The sequence below is a fragment of the Primulina huaijiensis genome, chromosome 1, assembly GCF_012295235.1.
Source record: "Primulina huaijiensis isolate GDHJ02 chromosome 1, ASM1229523v2, whole genome shotgun sequence".
Classification (NCBI taxonomy): Eukaryota; Viridiplantae; Streptophyta; class Magnoliopsida; order Lamiales; family Gesneriaceae; genus Primulina; species Primulina huaijiensis.
In genome coordinates, this window is record NC_133306.1 from 8,746,919 (window position 1) to 8,767,464 (window position 20,546).

A 20,546-nucleotide genomic window follows, 5' to 3' on the forward strand; every position below is an offset into this window, starting at 1 on the left:
CTATTTATTTCATTCAATTCATCATCTCAATAAATGATATTTTAAGGCTTCATGTGATCGTTTGAATTTTGTCGAATGTAATAATACTATATCAACAGACAACTATCATTTATCATTTTGATAACATTTATCATGTTCTTCAACCTCCTAGCAAAGTTCTCTGAATAGTTAACATCTTTGATTCATACATTCTCAAAATGATTATTTCATCCGATCTTCAAGAGTTCATAGTTCAACAAAGAACTTCAATCGAGAACAAAGTTCTTCTACCAGTTCTTCTACAAGTTTTACTTAGAAGAATTTCCAGGTAAATTTCTCATTATTATGATATACGAACTTCAAGTATTGAAATTTCTTACGCAAAACTTTCAAAAATCAATTTCTTAATTTTAGCATATTTCTTTGTTCACTTTGCGATCAAAGATCCTCAATTCATAGTATAAAATTTTTTTACTCTTCTCATATCAAAAATTTTGTAAACCAATTTTTCGGAAGAGCTCATGATATCATAATTTCACAGAAAATGAAACAAATATTTTCAAGACAAAGGTATCACGGCTCTGATACCAAATGTTAGAGATTTTTCTTAAATTCATGTTTCTATTTATATATAAACATGATATATAATATGCGGAAGCTTAATTGAGCGTTACCTCCGGCCATTTAAAACTTTGAAATTCTCTGCTTTTCTTCTCGATTGAAGCCTTCTAAACACTCCAATCTCTCTATAGATGATATATTATTCTGTATGAGATTGTATGTTTAGAGACCTCAATCACCTCTATTTATAGGTGTTTCTCATACCATCAACGAGAAAAGTCGGAGCATGAATGTCAAAAGAAGAATCGTGTACGCATCTAAATTTTCTTGGCCGTCGCAAATATCAATTTGTACACGCCTCTTTTAATATGTGTCATATTTCTTACATCACGTGCACTTCACCGTTCTCTCTAATCTTTAGCATCATCGCAGCATTTCTCAGAAATCCCCGCACCACATCCTGGTGAAGCCTGCAACAAATGTAAAACACACACACATGTATCTGTATCATGTGTAAAACAGGGACCTAAAAGTAATGAATGCGAGTAGTGTTACGTACTGGGTTTGTATTATGTGGTGTTCTCTATAATCGAAACCAGCGTGTGGAAAATTGAACACGATTCGGTCGAACAATCGGTTTTTCAGTCGGGGGTGTTCACACATGGTGCTGGCATCGACTCCATGTATTACAGTGCATCCCATGTTTTCCAGCGTCGCCAGATTCTGAGCCGCAGTTGGGTGCTTTACAGCCAGTTCTTCTTTAATTAATACCCATATATGATACGTAAATATCAGGCATTAATCAACTTCATGTACATATCAATACAAAAATGAACTCTGTGTGTGTGCATGTATATATCATGAGTGCCTATTTTTACCTTTCGTGTCTAGCGATGTGGCGACGATGTTGGAAGCATGGCCAAATGCCCGGGCCAAGCTGGCGGAGAAGGAGAAATCTCCCTCTCCAACGAGCAGTATCTCGTGACGATTGCTGTAATGTTTAATCCATTTCTCGTCTTCTCCCTTGTCACCAGATTGCACCACTGTGTGTTCCATTAAATTTATGACTCNTTTCTACATTTCATCACATCCAATGGGTGAGTGACACCTCATCGGTGCTCACATAGGTGTGTACGGTAGGTGTGCAGGATTTCAAAACTGTATATATATATATATAAGAGATGTATATATTTATTATGGTTAAAAAATCATCGTCTTGGAATGGTCAATATTAATTAATGGAGTCTATAGGATTGTTATTAGTTATTAATTTTGCTAAGTTGAATGATGCTGGACTCGTTCAAATGCTTTACACATGCTTTGTAATTTCAGTTCAACCCTCTATATTCTCACAACTCCAAGCAAAAACAGGGAGACTTCAGAAACGAATTACTACAGCCTAGGATCTGACTCGAGTCACTCGACTTCATATATTTATAAAAAAAAAAAATTAACAAAAAAAATTTAAAAGATCGAACAAAATAATTATACCCGGAAAATATATTTCAGAGCTAGTTTTAGGGAAAAAAAAAAATATTTAAAACTCGGCTTAAGTTTGAAATTTTGAATACTAAATAATTATACCCGGAAAATATATTTCAGATCATTCCACCTCTGGTTTTTACGAGGGAAATGCTATGTATACACAATGGGTTGGCCTTTGTTTTCCTCTCACAGCCCTCAATCCAAACCCATCTGCGGTAAAGACGAAGGGGGAAAAATTCGAGATTATAGAACTATTCCATTGCCGAAGGAGACTACGCCTATTGCTTCTCTCTCTGTTTGACGTCTTTATCTTACTGTAAATTAAGGTTAGTTTTTCTTCCAATTTGTTGTTTCGTTTGTTCTGGATGTAGAGGAGAATAATGAACAAATTAACCATAAATATTTAACTTCATATGTATTTCTCTCGTTAAATTTTAACCTATATGCTATTCTGTAAAGGAGAACGGACAGTAAATATGCAAGTTAATATTTCTCTCGTGCATATGATCGGTTTCGTAGGTATAAGTGAAATCAAGCAAAGGAAAAAACTCCTAAAACAGAAAATATCGAATACAGTAATGTGTTTATACAATCAATCACCTTATCAAAATTATGTGATTCTTCTCTCAGCAATTAGTGGTATGACATTATGTTCTTCTTGTTGCTGATCATATCTATATATGTTTGTTTCTTACATTTGCAAAATGATTATAGGGTGTTCATCACCATCTTTGGAATATATATAGATTATAAAGTACATTTAGCATCCAACTACGGAGTTGATCAAGTATCCACTACAAGAAATTTTATTTTTAGTGATGTGCTATGTGCGCCGTGGAATGATATCCACAGTGCTACACAAAGACTAATCGTTGAATGTCGGAAGATAACCACATCATAATGTGTGCGATGCAGATATTATTATTCACGACGTGCAAAGTATGTTGTAAATACGTGTGTATGTTAATATAATACACGACACACTGAGCGTCCTACAGTTAAGATTATTCATGACATACAACGTGTGCTGTTAATGAGGTGTTTGTATTAAGATTATTCACAGTGTTCGGTGCACGCTACAGTTAAGATTATTCACGGCGTACAAAATGTGTTGTTGATAAGTTGTTTGTGTTAAAAATTTTAACGGTGTGTGTGTTGCGCACTGCAGTTAAATTTATTCGTAACGTGTAAAGTGTGTTGTTAACGATATAAATTAATATAATTAATAAAAAATAAAACAAAATAATATTAAGAGTGCACATGGATGAACGTGAAATAAATAATAATATTAACAACATGCAATTAATGTGTGTCGTTGATGTCACGCCGCGAAAACTCATTTTTTGTATTGATTGACAATTCTATGCTTGTCAAGATGGTGTTCGAATTATGATGAAGTGATCGGATCTAAGGATGTAATAAATTATGAATCAATTTAATTGGACGTGCAATTAAATGCATTCGAATTAGATTATTTTTTATTTGTTAGAAAATTCTGGATTTGAAATGATTATAAAATTTCATTTTTATTCCACCCAATTTGATGTATTATGGTTTTTATATTCATTTAATGCAAAATGTTATATCGTTGAAGTGTTTAGAAGGGATGTTGAATAAATATTTCAAACCTCAAATTCTAATTTTTTTTTTTCTGAAAATTGTGTTTATGAAATGTTTTAAGAAATAAAAATCTGGTCTCATTCTTTGAAAATGTAGCAGACTGCTTTGAAAGGTACAGAATCAATCCGTAACATTTTAGTGAAACTAAAAACATTATAAGACAATAAGATACAAAACTTGTTTCTGGAAGTTTGAAGGACAAAACTCTTCTATGTCACTCATTATTTTGTTTCAAGAAGGTATCATTAGAAGATTTTGATTGGTAAACACTTGTACGAACCTACTTCAGCAGGCCTTACTTTTGCCTACTAAAACTCTTAGTATTACAACTCAACACTTCAAAAGATTTAATTCAAAGAAAGATTCTTTTCACAAATTACAAATATTTCACACTTTACAGTAATTGGAACAATGAAAGAGTGTGAATAAGGATAACATAAATGATTTTCTGAATCTGATAAAGCTTTAAGTGTGTGCTGGTTTTTCTAAGCCTTTGAAAAACTTGAGTCTTTTTTAAAGATTATTCACAATATATTCAGATTTCGAGAGTGGAAAACTATTTTATAAATCATTGAAAAGCCTTTATATAGTTGATCTTTAAACGTTCAAGTAAGAACGACTTTTTTACCCGTCGAGAGTACCTACATCTAATAATAGACTTTGTTAAAGAGAGTGATGAACGATCTTGTACGGTTCATTTAATAACATTAAATGAAGTGTACTTTTGTACAGAAAAATGTAAAACTTTTTGTTTCCTTTTATAAAAATAGCGGTGATTTTTGATAGGTTATAAAATTATTGTAAAAATAAATTAAAAATCTAAAAAAAAATTTTGCACGCTGTACAATCTCTTGCAGATAAGGGTGTCAATTCGGGTGGATTGGGTCGGGTTAATCAATAGTATTATTCAAAAATTGCTCAACACGAACCCAACTCGAACCCAAGCCAACCCGAACCCGAATCAACCCGATTTTGAATTTTTTAAAGAAAATTAAATAAAATTCAAAAAAATAATAATAATATTTTAATTTAAACACATAATAATAAAATCTCCCTCATATATGTGATTTAAATTTTAAAGTCGAATTGTAGAAAAATAAAATATATTTACTAAATAAAATATACAATTGTTTAAAAAATAAAAAATATTCAAAATAAATATTAAATTATGAAAATTTATGATATAAATATACAATAAATATTTTTTGCAGAAATATATTATATAAAAATGTATGCAGTATTTATTAATTATATTTTTTATAAAAAAATTAAAATTTTCGGGTCAACCCAACCCAACTCGATCATTTTTTTTCGAGTCAGCTATCGGGTCCAACCCGATCTGACCTGAACCCGAATACCCTAAACCTAAACCTAAACCTAATTTTTTTCGGATTGAACTGTGTCAAGTTGGTGAGTCGTAACTGATTTTGACACCTCTACTTGAAAAGGCGGGGCTTAAAATTTTTTTTGCCTTCCTTCGCCTGTGCGAGAGGCGAGGGAAGGAAATTTGAAAAATAAGATCCACTCCCCACCTTTGGTTCATCTCAAAAGCATGCTAATGACTTTATTGAGTGTATGTCTTCTACCTTTGAAATGAGCATGGTTGGTGAGTTGAGTTATTTTCTTGGCTTACAAATTAAACAAATGCATGATGACATCTTTTTGTGTCAAAGTAAGTATGCTAAAAATTTGATTAAGAAATTTGCAAATGAGAACACAAAACACATGAGAACTCCTATAGGCTTGAGTGAAAAATTATGCAAAGATGATGTTGCCGAAAATGTTGACAATACTTTATACCGCAGCATCATAGGAAGCCTCCTTTATTTGACAGCCAGTCGCCCTGACATCATGTTTAGTGTATGTTTATGTGCTAGACATCAATCTAATCCTAAAATTTCTCATTTAAAAGCTGTGAAGCGTATTTTACGTTACATAGCAGGAACAATTGAATTAGGATTATGGTACACTCAGGAAACCAACTCGAATCTAGTAGGTTTTTCTGATACTGATTGGGCTGGTGATTTAGATGATAGAAAGAGTACATCTGGAGGTTGCTGTTATCTTGGCAATAATTTGATCTCATGGCATATTAGGAAACAAAATTGTGTCTCACTTTCAACTGCTGAATCCGAATATGTGGCAGCTAGAAGTTGTTGTTCTCAACTCTAATGAATGAACCAAATGATAGAAGATTATGGACTTAAGAGTGAACCTTTAGTTGTGTACTGTGATAATTCTAGTGCAATTAACATTTCAAAAAATCCAGTACAACACTCTCGAACTAAACACATAGACATTAGACACCACTTTATTCGAGATCTAGTAGAAACAAGATTGATTCGAATTGAATTTGTTGGTACAAATAATCAACTGGCTGACATATTCATAAAAGCATTAGATTTTGAGAGATTTTCCAACCTTAGGAAATCTCTCAGAATGTGTTCCGCCTAATCATTCACGGATGTTGTCCCAGATGTTACAACATCTCGGACAACACCTAATATGCATTTGCATTTTTAGGAATTAGACACTCTGCATTACATTCATAATGTGATATGTTGTGTTGAAACTGTGTAGCATAGTTTTCTGATGCTCTCACAATTCCTGGTAATATTTTAAAACTTCACACCTATACATACGAACCTTGTTACAAAAGATTTGAAAAATGGTCATTTGACTCTAACCATTGTGACAAGTAACCCGAGAGAAATTGAAATATAATCATTAACAATGTTGGGTCTGTGATTAGAAGGAAAGAATGAAAAAGCTACCTAAAGGAGCCCAATGAAGGCTGTGCTTTTAGTGTGGAAGCTACCCCTTCTAAACTTAACACAGTAATAAGAGAAAATGGAAAAAGCTACCTAGAGGAGTTCAATGAAGACTGTTCTTCTAGAGTGGGAGCTACCACTCCTATGTTCAGAAAGTTATTAAGTCAGTGTGAAGAAAAGGTGAAATTGTTTTTCTGGAATTGTGCGTGTTGTCGGAAGATGTTGCCCACATTTGTGACAACACTTCATCTGTAAACATATCTCATACTTGCTTTTCCTCTTGTTTCTATTTCCGTTACATTTTTTTATTAAGCATAACTAGGACATGCATAATCATATCATTGTGAATATTGTTGTGTCATAAGAACATGAGTATTTCAACAAAGGAAAATTCAATGAAAACCCAGATTCTACAAAAGAATCGATTTAAGTGTCCTTTGATGATTAGTGGAGTTAAAATTTGTTGTGGGTTTTATTCCTGGAATTATTTTGAAAATATATTGCACGTAATTATCTCGATAATTTCTGACGAAAGTAACGATTAATTTTTCTGTCCGTTGTGTTTACCGTTGGGGTTGATCAGTTACTGAAATTATTTTTTACCGTTGCACTGTCATGATTATCTTTTTATTTTACAACGCCTAATCTCATCACCATCTGCATAACAGCTTCTCAAACTTTCGATTTTTTTTCGTTATTGCTCTCTGTTTATCTGATTTCTTTATCACTTTTACTCTCAATCTTCACATTCTCGATCGCATGAAAGGGATACGATCCTCACGACATTAGAAGTGAAATGGGTCACACGGAGGATGTTGCCCCAAATCCCACAACATCTGAAGTAACACCCACTGCTCAGAACCTGCAGATCATACCTGCTGTTCTAACGTCGGAACCTTTGGGGGTTATTGCTCCCGGAGAGCCAGGAAATCCAAGGGACATCGACAATCCTCCTATGTTCATGTTTCCCAATCCACCGCAACCACTGGTACGCCGCTCCAAAAGGCAGGCTGGCTACAACCCTGATCTCATTCCTGGAAAGCGTTTCCGCTACAAGGGACAGCCCTCCACTCGCCCATCGTTGATTGATCCAGCAGAAATGTAACGTCTTGCTCATTTTTAAAATTCTACTAGACATTTTTTTTTAAAAAAAAAAAATAAAAGCTTCGCAATTTTTGAAATAACATTTAAACATAAGAATATAACATTTAAAAATAATATTAAATATTTGATAGTAAAAATAGCGCATTTTAAAATAACCAAACATTTAAAATCATACGTGAACATAAACGTATAAAAATCTTAAAATCATCAACGTATTAAAATATTCCTTTCCTCTCAAATCTCATAAATCATAATGCGGAAAAATAATGGTCCTCGGGTCGTGTCGTCGCACCAGGTCTGCCTACTCAGAGTTCGGCACCTCCAGTCTCTTCATCATCAATCTCACCTGCATCACACACGCCTAGTGAGTCTAAAGACTCAACACACCTGTATCGTTAATAACAAGTACATATACATAGCACACATCAGTGAAAAATATCATACTCAACATATCTTTCATGAACTTAAAAGCATAACGTAAACGTGTCGTATAAAATCATGTCGTGTCAACTCATGTCATCTCATATCATCATATACGTGTCAAAACAGCTCATCGTGTCATCATAAACTTAAACATTTTCTTTTAACTGAATTCAGTTCATTAGTTGTGACTTTCGTATCAGCTCTATTCGATGGATCAATCTATAAAACCGTGGTACCCGACGGCAGGGGACATCAGCGACAGCATTACCCGCCTACTGAGCCCGGGCCTCAGCTCATCATATCTCATGTCATCGTATACATATACATCGTCAGTCACAGCCAAATCACATCCTTCAAAAATATCATCATTTTCATCACTTAATAAAAACATGCATATGCGTAACTTTTTCTTTAAACCAAGCATAAAATCGTGAAAATGATGCATAAACATTTAAAATATCATATATTTGTGCTCAGGGTGCTTCCATGACCAAAATCTCACCCCGGGTGCAAAATGATCATTTTGCCCCTAGAAACCCAAAAATTATCATTTCACCCCTGGACCTCTAAAATTGACCCGAAGCTTACCAAATTCCTTAAAATATCCCAAAACATATTTAAAAGCGTTCCTAGACGTAATCTCGAGCCCAATACCAAACTTAACCGATTCGTTTTAAAATTTGGACCGTGGTTTCGGTTTTAACCCGAATCGACTTGTAAGTCGATCAAAATTTTCGATCCATAAATTAAACAACTCATACTCAACCATTTACTAACTAAATTAGGCCCCTTTTTATTTCACTAAACATCGATCAACTCCTAAAATGCCCAAATGATTCTCATAACCGAATACGTCATTTCCCCCAACTCTCCAACCTCTCGGTCCTCCCTTCTTCACCCACCTGTCCCACCTTTAAACTCACCATGAACCTAACTACACTTCTAAACTAATCCCATAGCCAAGAAAATCGCTGCACAACCCCAACTCCCATGCTGCACACCGAAACCCACACTACACACCAAAACTCACGGCCCCATCACTACCATCGATCCACCCCAGCACCAGCAACTCACGGCTCACTCCAGGACCTTTCACAGACCCATGTGGATCCACTCCAAGGCCAAGGACGAACCATGCACCGCTGCGATTCCTATTCGCTCAATCTACACTAAAAAACGTGACCCCTCTTCACAACTCTTCGATCGGACCTCTTACCACGAGCAAGCTTCTGTTCCAGCCTACTAACCCTTCCTCCTCGACGCTTATGGCCCCTCAGGGCCCTCATCAGCAACCCCTTACACGAGGAAATCAAACGTGAGATGCAAGAAGGAGATACATGCATGGACCGAAACACACAAGCCATAAAAACTTGTATCTGCACACACACACCGAATGAAAATACATATACATCACACATATCAGAATACATATACGCATGAATGATGCAGAAATAAGGATACAATGTGTGCCTTGGTGATTTGAAGTGTACGAACGGTGCAATGGAGACTCGGAAGAAAATTTTCTTTAGCAACCCAAGAGAGAATCGACTCCTTCAATTTTTGAGCTCTGAAACCATGGAAATCTGAAGGGGATGGGACGTATATCGGCTGTGGGTTGGGGGTTACGGGAGGTTAAGGGTTTAATATATAATAATTAGATAGTTAATCAAATAATTAATGGGTCCTAATATGATAATTAAGGGTTCGAAAAGGGTTTTAAGCCCAACAATCTTAAAAGTAGGCCCATTAAATCCAAACGTTCTCCCGAAAAATATTTCGTGTTGGAAAGGTTTTGAAAATATTAGCCGAACCAATTAAAAAGTCCTCCGATTCGATAAAATTCACGTACCGTTAAAATTAAAATCCTACAGTAAAAATACCCAAAAATTCCCATTTATGAAAAATACACTTAAAAACGTTTTAAATTAATTTATAAAAATAAATCGTGTATTCAAAATAATTTTCCTGAAATTTCTCCGGTCTCTGTTCCTCGTTCGAGCGTGAAATGCAACTTAAATTCTAATGCAGGAAACTTTTAAAATATCATGCAATAATTATGCATAAAATGCATAAAAATTATTAAACATATTTTAATGAAATAAATATGCATTTAATGTTTTAAAACAAATTAATAAAATACCAAAAAAATTTAATAAATTGCATGCACGTGGTTCACATGGACTTTCAGATTTTTTTGGGACGTTAAAAGAACCTCGGGAGATGACTCGGATGATGGTAACTACGAGTGTGTGGTTCGCAAGAAGACTGCCTCTCCGCCGAAGGAAAGCAGTTCATCCTCCAGCGAAGCCACTGAATCCAATGAGGACGCACCCTCTGTTAGGGATGGCAATTTCCTCCGAACCCGTTGGAGGATCCGATACCCGACCCGAATAGAAGAGGGTATGGAGGGGTTTTTAGACCCGATTAAATAATTGGGTAATCGGNTATATATATATAAAGCGTGAATAATTTTTCTTATTATTCATTTAAATAATTTTTTAAATATTCATAACTTCATTGAAACAATTTAAATTTGAAAAAATTCAATTGTATATGATAATTGGGTATTTGGGTAGGGTATGAGTATCCGATAATCCGATGGGTATGGGGACGGGGATGAAATTCAATACCCGATGGGTATGGGTATGGGTATGGGGATGAATTTAATAAATGGGTATGGGGATGGATGTATGAAATCCGACTCATACCCTACCCATTGTCATCCCTACCCTCTGTTCCTCCACCAAAGCCCTCACCATCTACAGAAGAAGAAATCACGCTGGCCCAGTTTATGGCCAACTTGAAAAGTCAAAAAGTTGAAGCCGATGATGCCCCATCTGGTTCTGTTGATCCCAAAGATTCTGGCAGTTCCACTGAATCTAGCAGTTCTACTGTCAAGCCTGCTGAGGAAGATGATATTTCTGAAGAACATGAACCTGCGGAACATGATGTTACTGAGGATGTTGCCCACACCGAGGACAACATGGACCTCAGTGACTATGACTTGGACACTACTTTCGCTACCAAATTCTACACTGAGCACGCAGTTGCTCAGTGGCATCTTTATGCTCACCATGAGTTCATGGAAAAGAAAAACATTGACACTGACGCCTTTGAGAAACAGAATTTGATCGCCTTCCTGAAACACTGCTCCCTGCTCTCAACAGTATCTGCGGTCACACCTTTTGCCGCAAACCAGTACTGGAGTTCTACGCCAATTTGTCACCAGGAGTATGTGATGAATGATTGGCAAATTTTGGAAAAGTGTTTGTTCGAAACAGAGTCTATGAATTCAATGCTACTGTCATCAACCTTCACTACAATAGTTCGACAGCAGATGAGGATGGACTCCCTCCTTTCATTCATGAGGTCACCGCCACCCTCACTGGGGGTCTTATCACTCATTTCCCATCACACCCACAGCGACTGTCAGCTGCAAAACTGACCTCCTTTTACTCGGTGTTACACAAGCTGGCCATCCGCAACTGGACCCCTTCTACTAACTCCACCATCGTCACACGACAACAAGCTTTCGTTCTGTACTCCATTGGGACACATGGAGTGTTCAATTTCGGGAAGCTGGTCTTCCAGACCGTGCTTCAATATGCTGAAGGCGGACTCAAAGCCTCCAAGCTCCCGTACCCTACATTGATTTATGGAATTCTTGTCTCTCAAGGGTTTATTAGAGACATTGAAGAGCCACTGTCCGACACCAGTGATACATTTAAAATTTCTCCGGCCTTCTTCAAAGGAAACATGAAGATTGACCTTCCTTGGTCTACATCTGGAGATACTCCTACAGTATCTGATCTTCCCCCACGCACCACTGCTACTCCACAAACCACTGACTTCATCTTGTTCACTGTCCTAGAGGTGCAAGCACAACTGGCTCATGCTCTGGCCAAGATTGCTCAATCCAAGGATGATATTGCCTATTATGAAGATCTGGCTGCAAATTACAGGTTATTTCTTGAAGTTAGAGTCCATTCTGGACAAAAAGGCGGAGATGGTGTTGATCAAACAGAAGCTGGTCCAGACAAGGATGATGAGGATATTGATGATGCTGATGAAGAGGAGGGTGATGAGGGTGATGATGACTGCATGTGTTTCTGTTTCTCCTGTTTTGTTTTGTTTCTGTGTCAGGTTCTTTATAATCTAGTTTGAAATCTTGTTGATTTGATTGAATATAATATTTAACATGATTTTTCCTTTCTAAGATAATGAGATAATTATGCAAATATATTCTAGATATGATAATACATTATGGAGATATGCTATTAATGTTTAAATAGAATTTATTTCTAATAAAACTATCATTTTCCTTATGAAATATGTTTGCTTGTGGAGATAAAGTCTGCATCTATAAATAAGAGATCAAGGACATTGGGAAAAGCTCTCTCCCATCTCGATCATACATACATACATGTAGTGGAGGTTTTCAGAGAAAAATAATTCACGAAGCCATTGTTGATCAGAGGAGTGGTGCTCAACGTGTTGCCTTGATTGTTGGAGACATCTCAGAAAGCGTTTATTTTCTCAAATTCTTGAGGAAATTGATTTTAGTGAAAATCACTAGTGATAGGTTTTTGTAAACGATTTGGTTTTCTAGTGATTAATTTTTGCCATAAGGCACCGCACAAGTATTTATACTTGTGCATATTTAATCGTGTCCATCGTATTTATTTCAAGTCAATTTGTGTTACAAACTTTAATATTCCACTGCATGCTGTCTTAAATATCGTAACATTTGACACAACACTTAATTCTGATAAAACACAAATTTACTATTTTGCACTACTACAATTATTCACACATATATGTCGAATACAATATTCCTTACAATGCTAAACCGGTAATCTCTAAGCGGTTGGAAGTAAGGTATCTTCATTGATGTGCACACTTTTGACCGATATGGGGCAGTAATAATACATATGAACTGTGTGCTTTGTTAACGAAGCATGGGTTTTGCACTGCGTGCATCATCCTCGTTCTAAAATGTTGTTCTAAAAATTTGAAATAAATATTTTTCATTTGAAATTTTATTACTTTATGATTTTCATCGAAATTTTATTCACCAAAATCAAAATCTGAGGTTTTCAGATACTTGCATTAAAATACCATACAAAATATATTTTTTTTTACATTATAAAAATAATTCAGAACTTTTCAGACAAATAAATCACAAATTGTAGTGAATAAGTTCCCCCTTTTTTTTTCTTTCTAAAAAAGATAATTTTTTTCATATATTTTTTAAAATGGGTTAATTATATGATTCATTAGGCCTTTTAATTTGTGATATAGCGTGTCGATAATTGTTCAATTGTTCTCAGATTTCAACTTATTGTTAGTTAATTAGGTAAAATTTTTACTTTGAGAATCTTGTTAACTGTGTGGAACGAGCGACTCAAATAAAACGTGGAAGTTTTTATCAAATGATAATGATTCCATTTAATAATACCGATCACTTAAAACTAACTGAATGAAATAAATTATATTAGAAATTTTGATTTTTGAATTAGCATATGAATTTGTTGGGATCGATTAGGGGGATCGTCGTTGAGCTATGACCGACGATTTCGGTTGGGAATAAATCTAGGAAGCTGACTAGGTCAAGTAATAGTAATTGGGTTATGAGTCCAGATATCGTACCCACAGAGATCGATGTTTAAATACTAGAATATGAATTATTTTTCCTAATTTAGGCTAATCAAATTCAAGTGAGATGAGATAAATTAATTTAAATTAAATTAAACAATTTAAATAAATTAACTAAAGCAAAAAAAATCCAAACCATTATTTGGACGAAAATTCAAATTATTAACGACTAATGCGCACAACGGTACCGAGACAACTTATAATCTACGTGTCAAACTCATATTCAATAAATTAATTTTTTAATTAACGACGGAATTCTCAAAATGATTTATTAAACGATTTCTCGAATTAATAAACCTAATTAAATCTAACAGTACAATTATTCCCAACTGAACTTAATTAGATTCAATCGCATTAGATCGCTGTGAAATTCTATTTTTTTAGCCTAAAGTCGCACACTGAAAACGACTACTATTTGTAGTCGGTTTAACCATATGTTGATTGATGTATGAAACAAATACTAATCTATCGCCTTCCGGTTTTAGATTAACCAACAAATATTCTATTTAATTGGTCAGATTAAAAGAACACGTGATAAATGACATCAATCAATTAATAAAATAAATAATAGAATTGAATCAAACTCAAAACATCAAAAATAATTTGTCTCGGCCCTATCGTGACCCTAGTCTATAAAAATCTACTCCATACCATGTTTAAATTCAATGAAGAAAACATAATTAAGAAGGAATGAAAAGAATTCTCAGTATTTTGGCGTGTGTTGAGGAATTCCTCCAGCTTTTGCCTTCTGTTCTGCGCTTCCTTCCTCTTTCCCCTTCTCTGCTGTTCACTTCCTCCTTCTTTCCTACACTTCCGTCTTCTCTTCTTTCCCTTCTGCTCTTCTGCTCTCCTCCCTCTGTACGTATTTGTGCATTTGGTTCACGTCTCCTTTTATCCTCCTAAATGGGCATCATCCTTCAAATCTTTTTAAGCCCGTGTCAAGTAAAAAAAGATGTAGATAAGATCTTTATCAAGAATTAAATAGATTTTTTCAAAATTTCAATATCATCAAGGAATAAAATATAAGAACATTTTATTTCCTTTCTTTTGATATTTTGTTTTCTTTGAAATCTAGTAAATTTATCTTATCTCCCAATTTAAACACTTTTCACTTTTATTCAAATCTACAATTACTAATTCAAATAACTACATAATTAGGGATAAAAATTCTAGATAAGGGAAAATATTATAAAATCAAATCCCTAAAATATTTGTAAGATTTGGCCTTATCAATCCCCCACACTTAGCCTTTGTTCGTCCTCGAACAAATCAGAGAATAAAAATATAACCAAGGAATATGCAATGATTCACCACAAAAATGACACAATCAACACTTTTCAACTTACCAAATTCCGTCACACTCAATCAAAAGATCACACTTTGAAAATCATAAAATTCACTTTCGTTGCAACTTTTAAAACTCAAGCATTCACTAGAAAAGATCAAAACAATGATACGTGTGTAGTGTAGAAGTCAAAACTCATATTCCTCAAAGGTGTTTTAGTTCAAAGAGTGCTCATATTTTTTTGAGTTTTTTTTTTTTAAAAAGAAACTCTCCATAAGCTTGTCTTTCATCTCTTTCTCCTCTAAATGTTGGAGGAATATGACCCGGTCAATAGGTCTTTTCAAGTTTATAATGTTAGGTCACGGGTCACGACTACAATAAAGGTAGGGAGATTCAAAATGAGAGAAAATAAACAATTTAATGATATAGCGCACTCTTTCATCTCTTTTCTTCCTCCCTTTATTGAATTTCATCATCCTCCATCTAACCTTTTCAACTTCCTTCAACTTTCATTCATCTTCCCCCATCTTTTTTCTCTCTTCCTTCAGCTTTTTTCAATCCTCAACAACATTCCCTTTTAGTTTTTTTCAATCATCATATCATACAACATTCCTTCCTCCTTTCTTTTTTTCATTCTATATATATATATTTTTTCATCAATCCTCTTCCCTTTCTTCATGATTTTTTTAACTCCTCCAAATTTTTCTTATCGATGATTAACACATGGGAGTTATTGAAAATTTTAAAGCGCTAAAGGGTATTTCTCTCAAAATTAAGGTAGAAGAATAGTGTATGAGCTAAAATTGGGTAGTTGATGTGAGATTTCAAAGGAATACGAATGGGGGCTAATTGTATGTCTGACACACTCCATTCAATTTATTATGCTCAAAAAGGGATACTAGGGATATGAATGATGCATTTGGTAGGCTCGAAAGGCTCAAACAATCCAAGGATCTCCTAAATCATTCTAAGTCATTTTCTTCCGTATTTTTGCCTCGAAGGATAATCAGAAAAGTTCTAGATTGTTTTTTTTCATGAGCCCACCTCTTGTCAATCCACAATTAATTCATATACGTCTGACTTAAAGTGCATAGATAATGTCTCCAAACATGATACAAAACTAGTTTGTTCTCAAATCATTCGGCTACAACTACAGCTCATCTCAATCAGTTCTAGGTGTGATTCAATCTCTTGAGTGATCGAAAATCTAGAAAATCAATTAGTGTGTCATGTAATCACAAGTGTAGTTTCTCAAAGAATAACCAGAAAAATTTTCATGCTCGAGGATTACACAATAAAGCACATGCTAAGTGTGGTGATATAAAATAAAACACAAATCCCCCCACACTTTAGATTTACACTGTCCTCAATCTCATGCTATTCAAAAAGAATATAAAACTTGAGTATAGAATAGTAACAGAACACTTCCCTGGCAGTGTTGCTTAAGATCCATGAAGTGTAACATGAAGATGGTAGAATTCCTCGATAATTGTAATATATTTTTTCAACAGTTTAAGTTTTTCAGCATTTAAATCATCTTGCTTCATTCTAATATTCTCTATACACACCAAAATCACAGAGGATTAACCTAACAAAATGAAAAAAAAATAAATAAAAAGTGAAATGACATGAAATAAAATAAATCACTGGTTTGCCTCCCAGCAAGCGCTAAATTTATTGTCTTATAGCTAGACAACTCCCTTTATAAAATAGGTTGGATCGTGCAAAGGAGTACTCGCTCCTCTTGCTCCACAATTCCTTCATTAAAAATTTTCAATCGATTTCCATTCATCTTAAAAGAGATTTCCATAATCTCCACGGATTTCTACAACACCAAATGGAAAAACTTCAGTAACAGTAAAAGGCCCAGACCATTTGGAACGAAGTTTACCTAGCATGAGTTTCAAATGAAAATTATAAAGAAGCACTTTTTGTCCAGACTCAAATTCCTTGTGCACAATCCTTGCATGGACCAAACGAAAAGGGGAAGTTCCTATAGGGGTTTGGAATGATGTTCTATATGCCCACAATGCATCATCTAATTTACTAGCCCATTCCTTCCTCGAATATCCAACGGTCTTCTCAAGAATTTTCTTAACCTCCCTATTTGACAATTCTACTAGACCACTATTTTGAGGATGATAAGGTGTTGTCATCTTGTGTGTGACCGCATACTTAGCCAAAAGAGATTAAAAATGACGATTACAAAAATGTGTTCCTCCATCGCTAATAATGGCCTTAGGTGTGCCAAATCTTGCAAAAATATTTTTCTTTAAAAATTGGATCACAACCTTAGAGTCATTGGTTCTACAAGAACTTGCTTCCACCTTCTTGGATACATAATCCATAGCCACCAAAATATATTTATTTCCTAAGGAATCTGGAAAAGGCCCCATGAAATCAATTCCCCACACATCAAACAATTACTAACTAAAATATTATTCAATGGCATTTCGTGTCTCCTTGAAATATTACCAACACGTTGACATTCATTGCAATTCAAAACATAAGTGTGTGCATCCTTGAACAGTGTAGGCAAGTAGAATCTAGCTTGAAGGATTGTTGTGGCCGTTTTACTTGCCACAAAATGTCCTCTAGTTGGACCACTATGACAACGAGCAAGTATAGAACTTACCTCTTCCGCTGGAATACACCTACGAATGATGTCATCTGCACATATTCTAAACAAAAGAAGATCTTCCCAAGATAATATTTTAAATCCGAAAAGAAATTCTTTTTCTGCTGATATGTAAGGTGAGAAGGAATAAATTTGCACGACAAATAATTGAAAAAATCAGCATACCATGGTAAATTAGAGATGATATAAAGTTTTTCGTCAGAAAATTTATCTCTAATTACAGACTTACCTTCCTCGGGCTTCTCCAATCTTGATAGATGATCAGCAACTTGGTTTTCAGTCCATTTGCGATCCACGATCTCTATGTCAAATTCTTGCAGTAGAAGGATCCATCTTATCAATCTTGGCTTGGCCTCTTTCTTGTTTAAGAGATACTTCAAAGCTATTTGATTCGTGTGGACTATCACTTTACACCCTACAAGGTATGACCGAAACTTGTTCAAAGCAAACACAACAGCCAACAACTCTTTTTCTGTAGTAGAGTAGCTCAATTAAGCTCCTGAAAGTTTCATGCTTGCATAGTAGATTACATGCAAGAATTTGTCCTTCTTTTGCCCCAAAACAGCCCCTAAAGCAATATCACTTGCGTCACACATGAGTTCAAAAAGTAGATTCCAATCTGGTGCGACAATGATTGAAGTGGTGGTCAACTTTTGCTTTAATGCTTGAAAATCTTGTAAACAATCCTCATAAAAAACAAAAAGAACATCTTTCATTAGCAGATTAGTTAGAGGCTTAGCAATACTTGAGAAATCATTGATAAATTGCCTATAAAAACATGCATGCCCAATAAATCTACGAATTCCCTTGACATTAGTAGGGGGAGAAAGCTTTTTTATGATATCTACTTTAGCTCTATCCACTTCAATCCCTTTTTCAGAAATTTTGTGACCAAGGACAATTCATTCCCTTAGCATGAAATGACATTTCTCCAGGTTAAGTATAAGATTCGTTTCTTCATGTAGAGTCCAAAAATCAGTACACGTAAACCCATGCATTTATTAAATTGTTAAATTATTTATTTAATTTTAAAATAATTTTAACAATGCATGATTTATGAATTGCATTATTTTAAATTATTACATGTTTATTTGATGCACGTTAAAACGTTTTCTTGAGTTTTATATTTCAGACGAATATTCGATGCGGGATCGGGAAAAGAGACCGGTGACAATTTAGGCTATTTATGAATAATGTGGTATTTTATTTCAAGTCAAGAAAATTGGTATTTTAAATGATTTATGAAATTTAAAGCATTTTAAAGCCTAATTTAATTTATTTTCAATTTTCGAAAATTTAGAGTTAATTCTTTAACTTATGGTTTATTATTTTATAAATTTTGTGGTCTTAATTATTTTGCCTAATTAGTAGTTTAGTCATTTAATTAAGTTAATTAAAAGCTTTTTTAAAAAAGAAGAGAAAAAGCTTTTAAACTCACGCGCGCACACATACACACACTCTCTCATCGACACACACACACACTTTGTAAATTTCTTTTTGAAAGGAAAAACTAGGGTTCTTGAGCCATTCTATCAGCAGCCACCATCTCAACCTCTTCCTTGCAAAAAATTCCTGAAGATTCACGTTCATTTTCTAGCAAGAAAACGTGCAGCGTGCGTCTCCCGGTCATCCCCGGTAACCCACCGCATCGGTATTCTTTATTTTCGTGCGTTTTAACACAAAGACATGTATATTCTTTCATTTTTCCACATCGATCTTCTAATATAAATATTTTGATACATATTGTATGTAAAAATCCGTATGTGTTATGCAAAATTTGAGCGATGATGCTTGGAACGAATTTGGAACAACTTTTACATTTCAAAAACCGAATCTGCTGTCATTTCTAATCTCGTGAATTTTTTTATCATTTTTTTGAAAAAATTTCAACATATAAAACGTATTACTTTTTGATATTTTTGATTTGACAGTAAATTCGTAATTTTCGAACAAGAGACGAGTGAGTTATGATCATTCTCGTGTGACTACTCAAGATGTGATGCTATCAAAATGTATTCTTCTTTTTTTCTTGAGGATTTTGAGTTGCAGGCTTCGTTGAGAACCGTTTAGCTGAACGACGCTCGGGCGCGAGATTTTACCGCTTGAGCACCAGGTCTTCTGGATGGGCATGCTCGAGCGGTAAGATGTTACCGCTCGGGCGCCAGGTATTCTATAAGTTTCGTCTTGAGAAGGCCTGAATAGTGTGTTAGTATGTGCAGCAGTCGCCCAAGCGAAATCCAACGAAGCCCTCAGCGCTATATAAGTATGTTCGATGTTCAAACAAAAAAGGAAAATGTTTTATGTTTTTGAGATATGCGAATTGTCTTGTAACCAATTATGTTACGGGTTTAGAAGCCGGAGAACGTGTCCGGGGACCTCTCCATCCTGGTAAAGCATGATCGGGTTTTGATCAGGATTGGGAAACGGTAAAGCATGACCAGGGACCAATCTACCGGATAAAGCATGACCGGGGATCTTATGTATGTGGGAGTGGACGTTCCGTCGAAAGGTTGTGATGATCCCTGCCAGCCCAGTACTGTGGTTTAGTTTGATCAGACGCATTATGTCTTGGGTCACTTGCTTTGAAACATATCTATACGCAAAATGATTATGTTTATGCATGTTTGAGTATGTATGATGCATCACATTTATGAAAAAGTTTATGAGATGATGACACGTCTATATTTATGTAAGTATATTCAAAGTTTAAGTATGTATGTGCTACTTTAAAATGCACGTGGTTTTATTATGTATTACTTGCTATTCTTAGTTTATACATGTTGAGTTTTTAAACTCACTAGACTTAATTGATGTAGGTGAGGAAAAGTACGAAGAGGCGAGAGATGGGGACCACTGAGTTGTCTCGGACTGTGCGGAGGCCTAACCCGAGGACCGCTTAAGTTTTCAAGAATTTTATGCATGTTAAACTCATTTACTCTGATTTTAATGAAATTACTTCATGTTGTTTAAACATGTACTTGTTGCAAGCTCGTTTTGATTGTGACATTGATGACACGGAAATAGT

General features: G+C 34.9%; 1 protein-coding gene across 1 annotated transcript; it reads right to left on the minus strand.

The window, feature by feature from the left end:
- Positions 1 to 922: 922 nt before the first annotated feature.
- On the minus strand, positions 923 to 1,596 carry LOC140971053 (heavy metal-associated isoprenylated plant protein 41-like). The gene is made up of 3 exons (XM_073433109.1): positions 1,419 to 1,596; positions 1,100 to 1,298; positions 923 to 1,010 (listed from the first exon to the last, which is right to left on the minus strand). Exons 1-3 carry the CDS (start codon positions 1,594 to 1,596, stop codon positions 923 to 925), a joined length of 465 nt encoding a protein of 154 aa, XP_073289210.1.
- Positions 1,597 to 20,546: the final 18,950 nt, after the last annotated feature.

Excerpts from the sequence above, each read along its gene's own strand:
- LOC140971053 (XM_073433109.1), bottom strand. The coding sequence starts at position 1,596 with ATGGAACACACAGTGGTGCAATCTGGTGACAAGGGAGAAGACGAGAAA. Across the intron at positions 1,299-1,418 it reads CACATCGCTAGACACGAAAG|AAGAACTGGCTGTAAAGCAC; the intron begins GTAAAAATAGGC and ends TATTAATTAAAG. Across the intron at positions 1,011-1,099 it reads CACCACATAATACAAACCCA|GCTTCACCAGGATGTGGTGC; the intron begins GTACGTAACACT and ends CATTTGTTGCAG.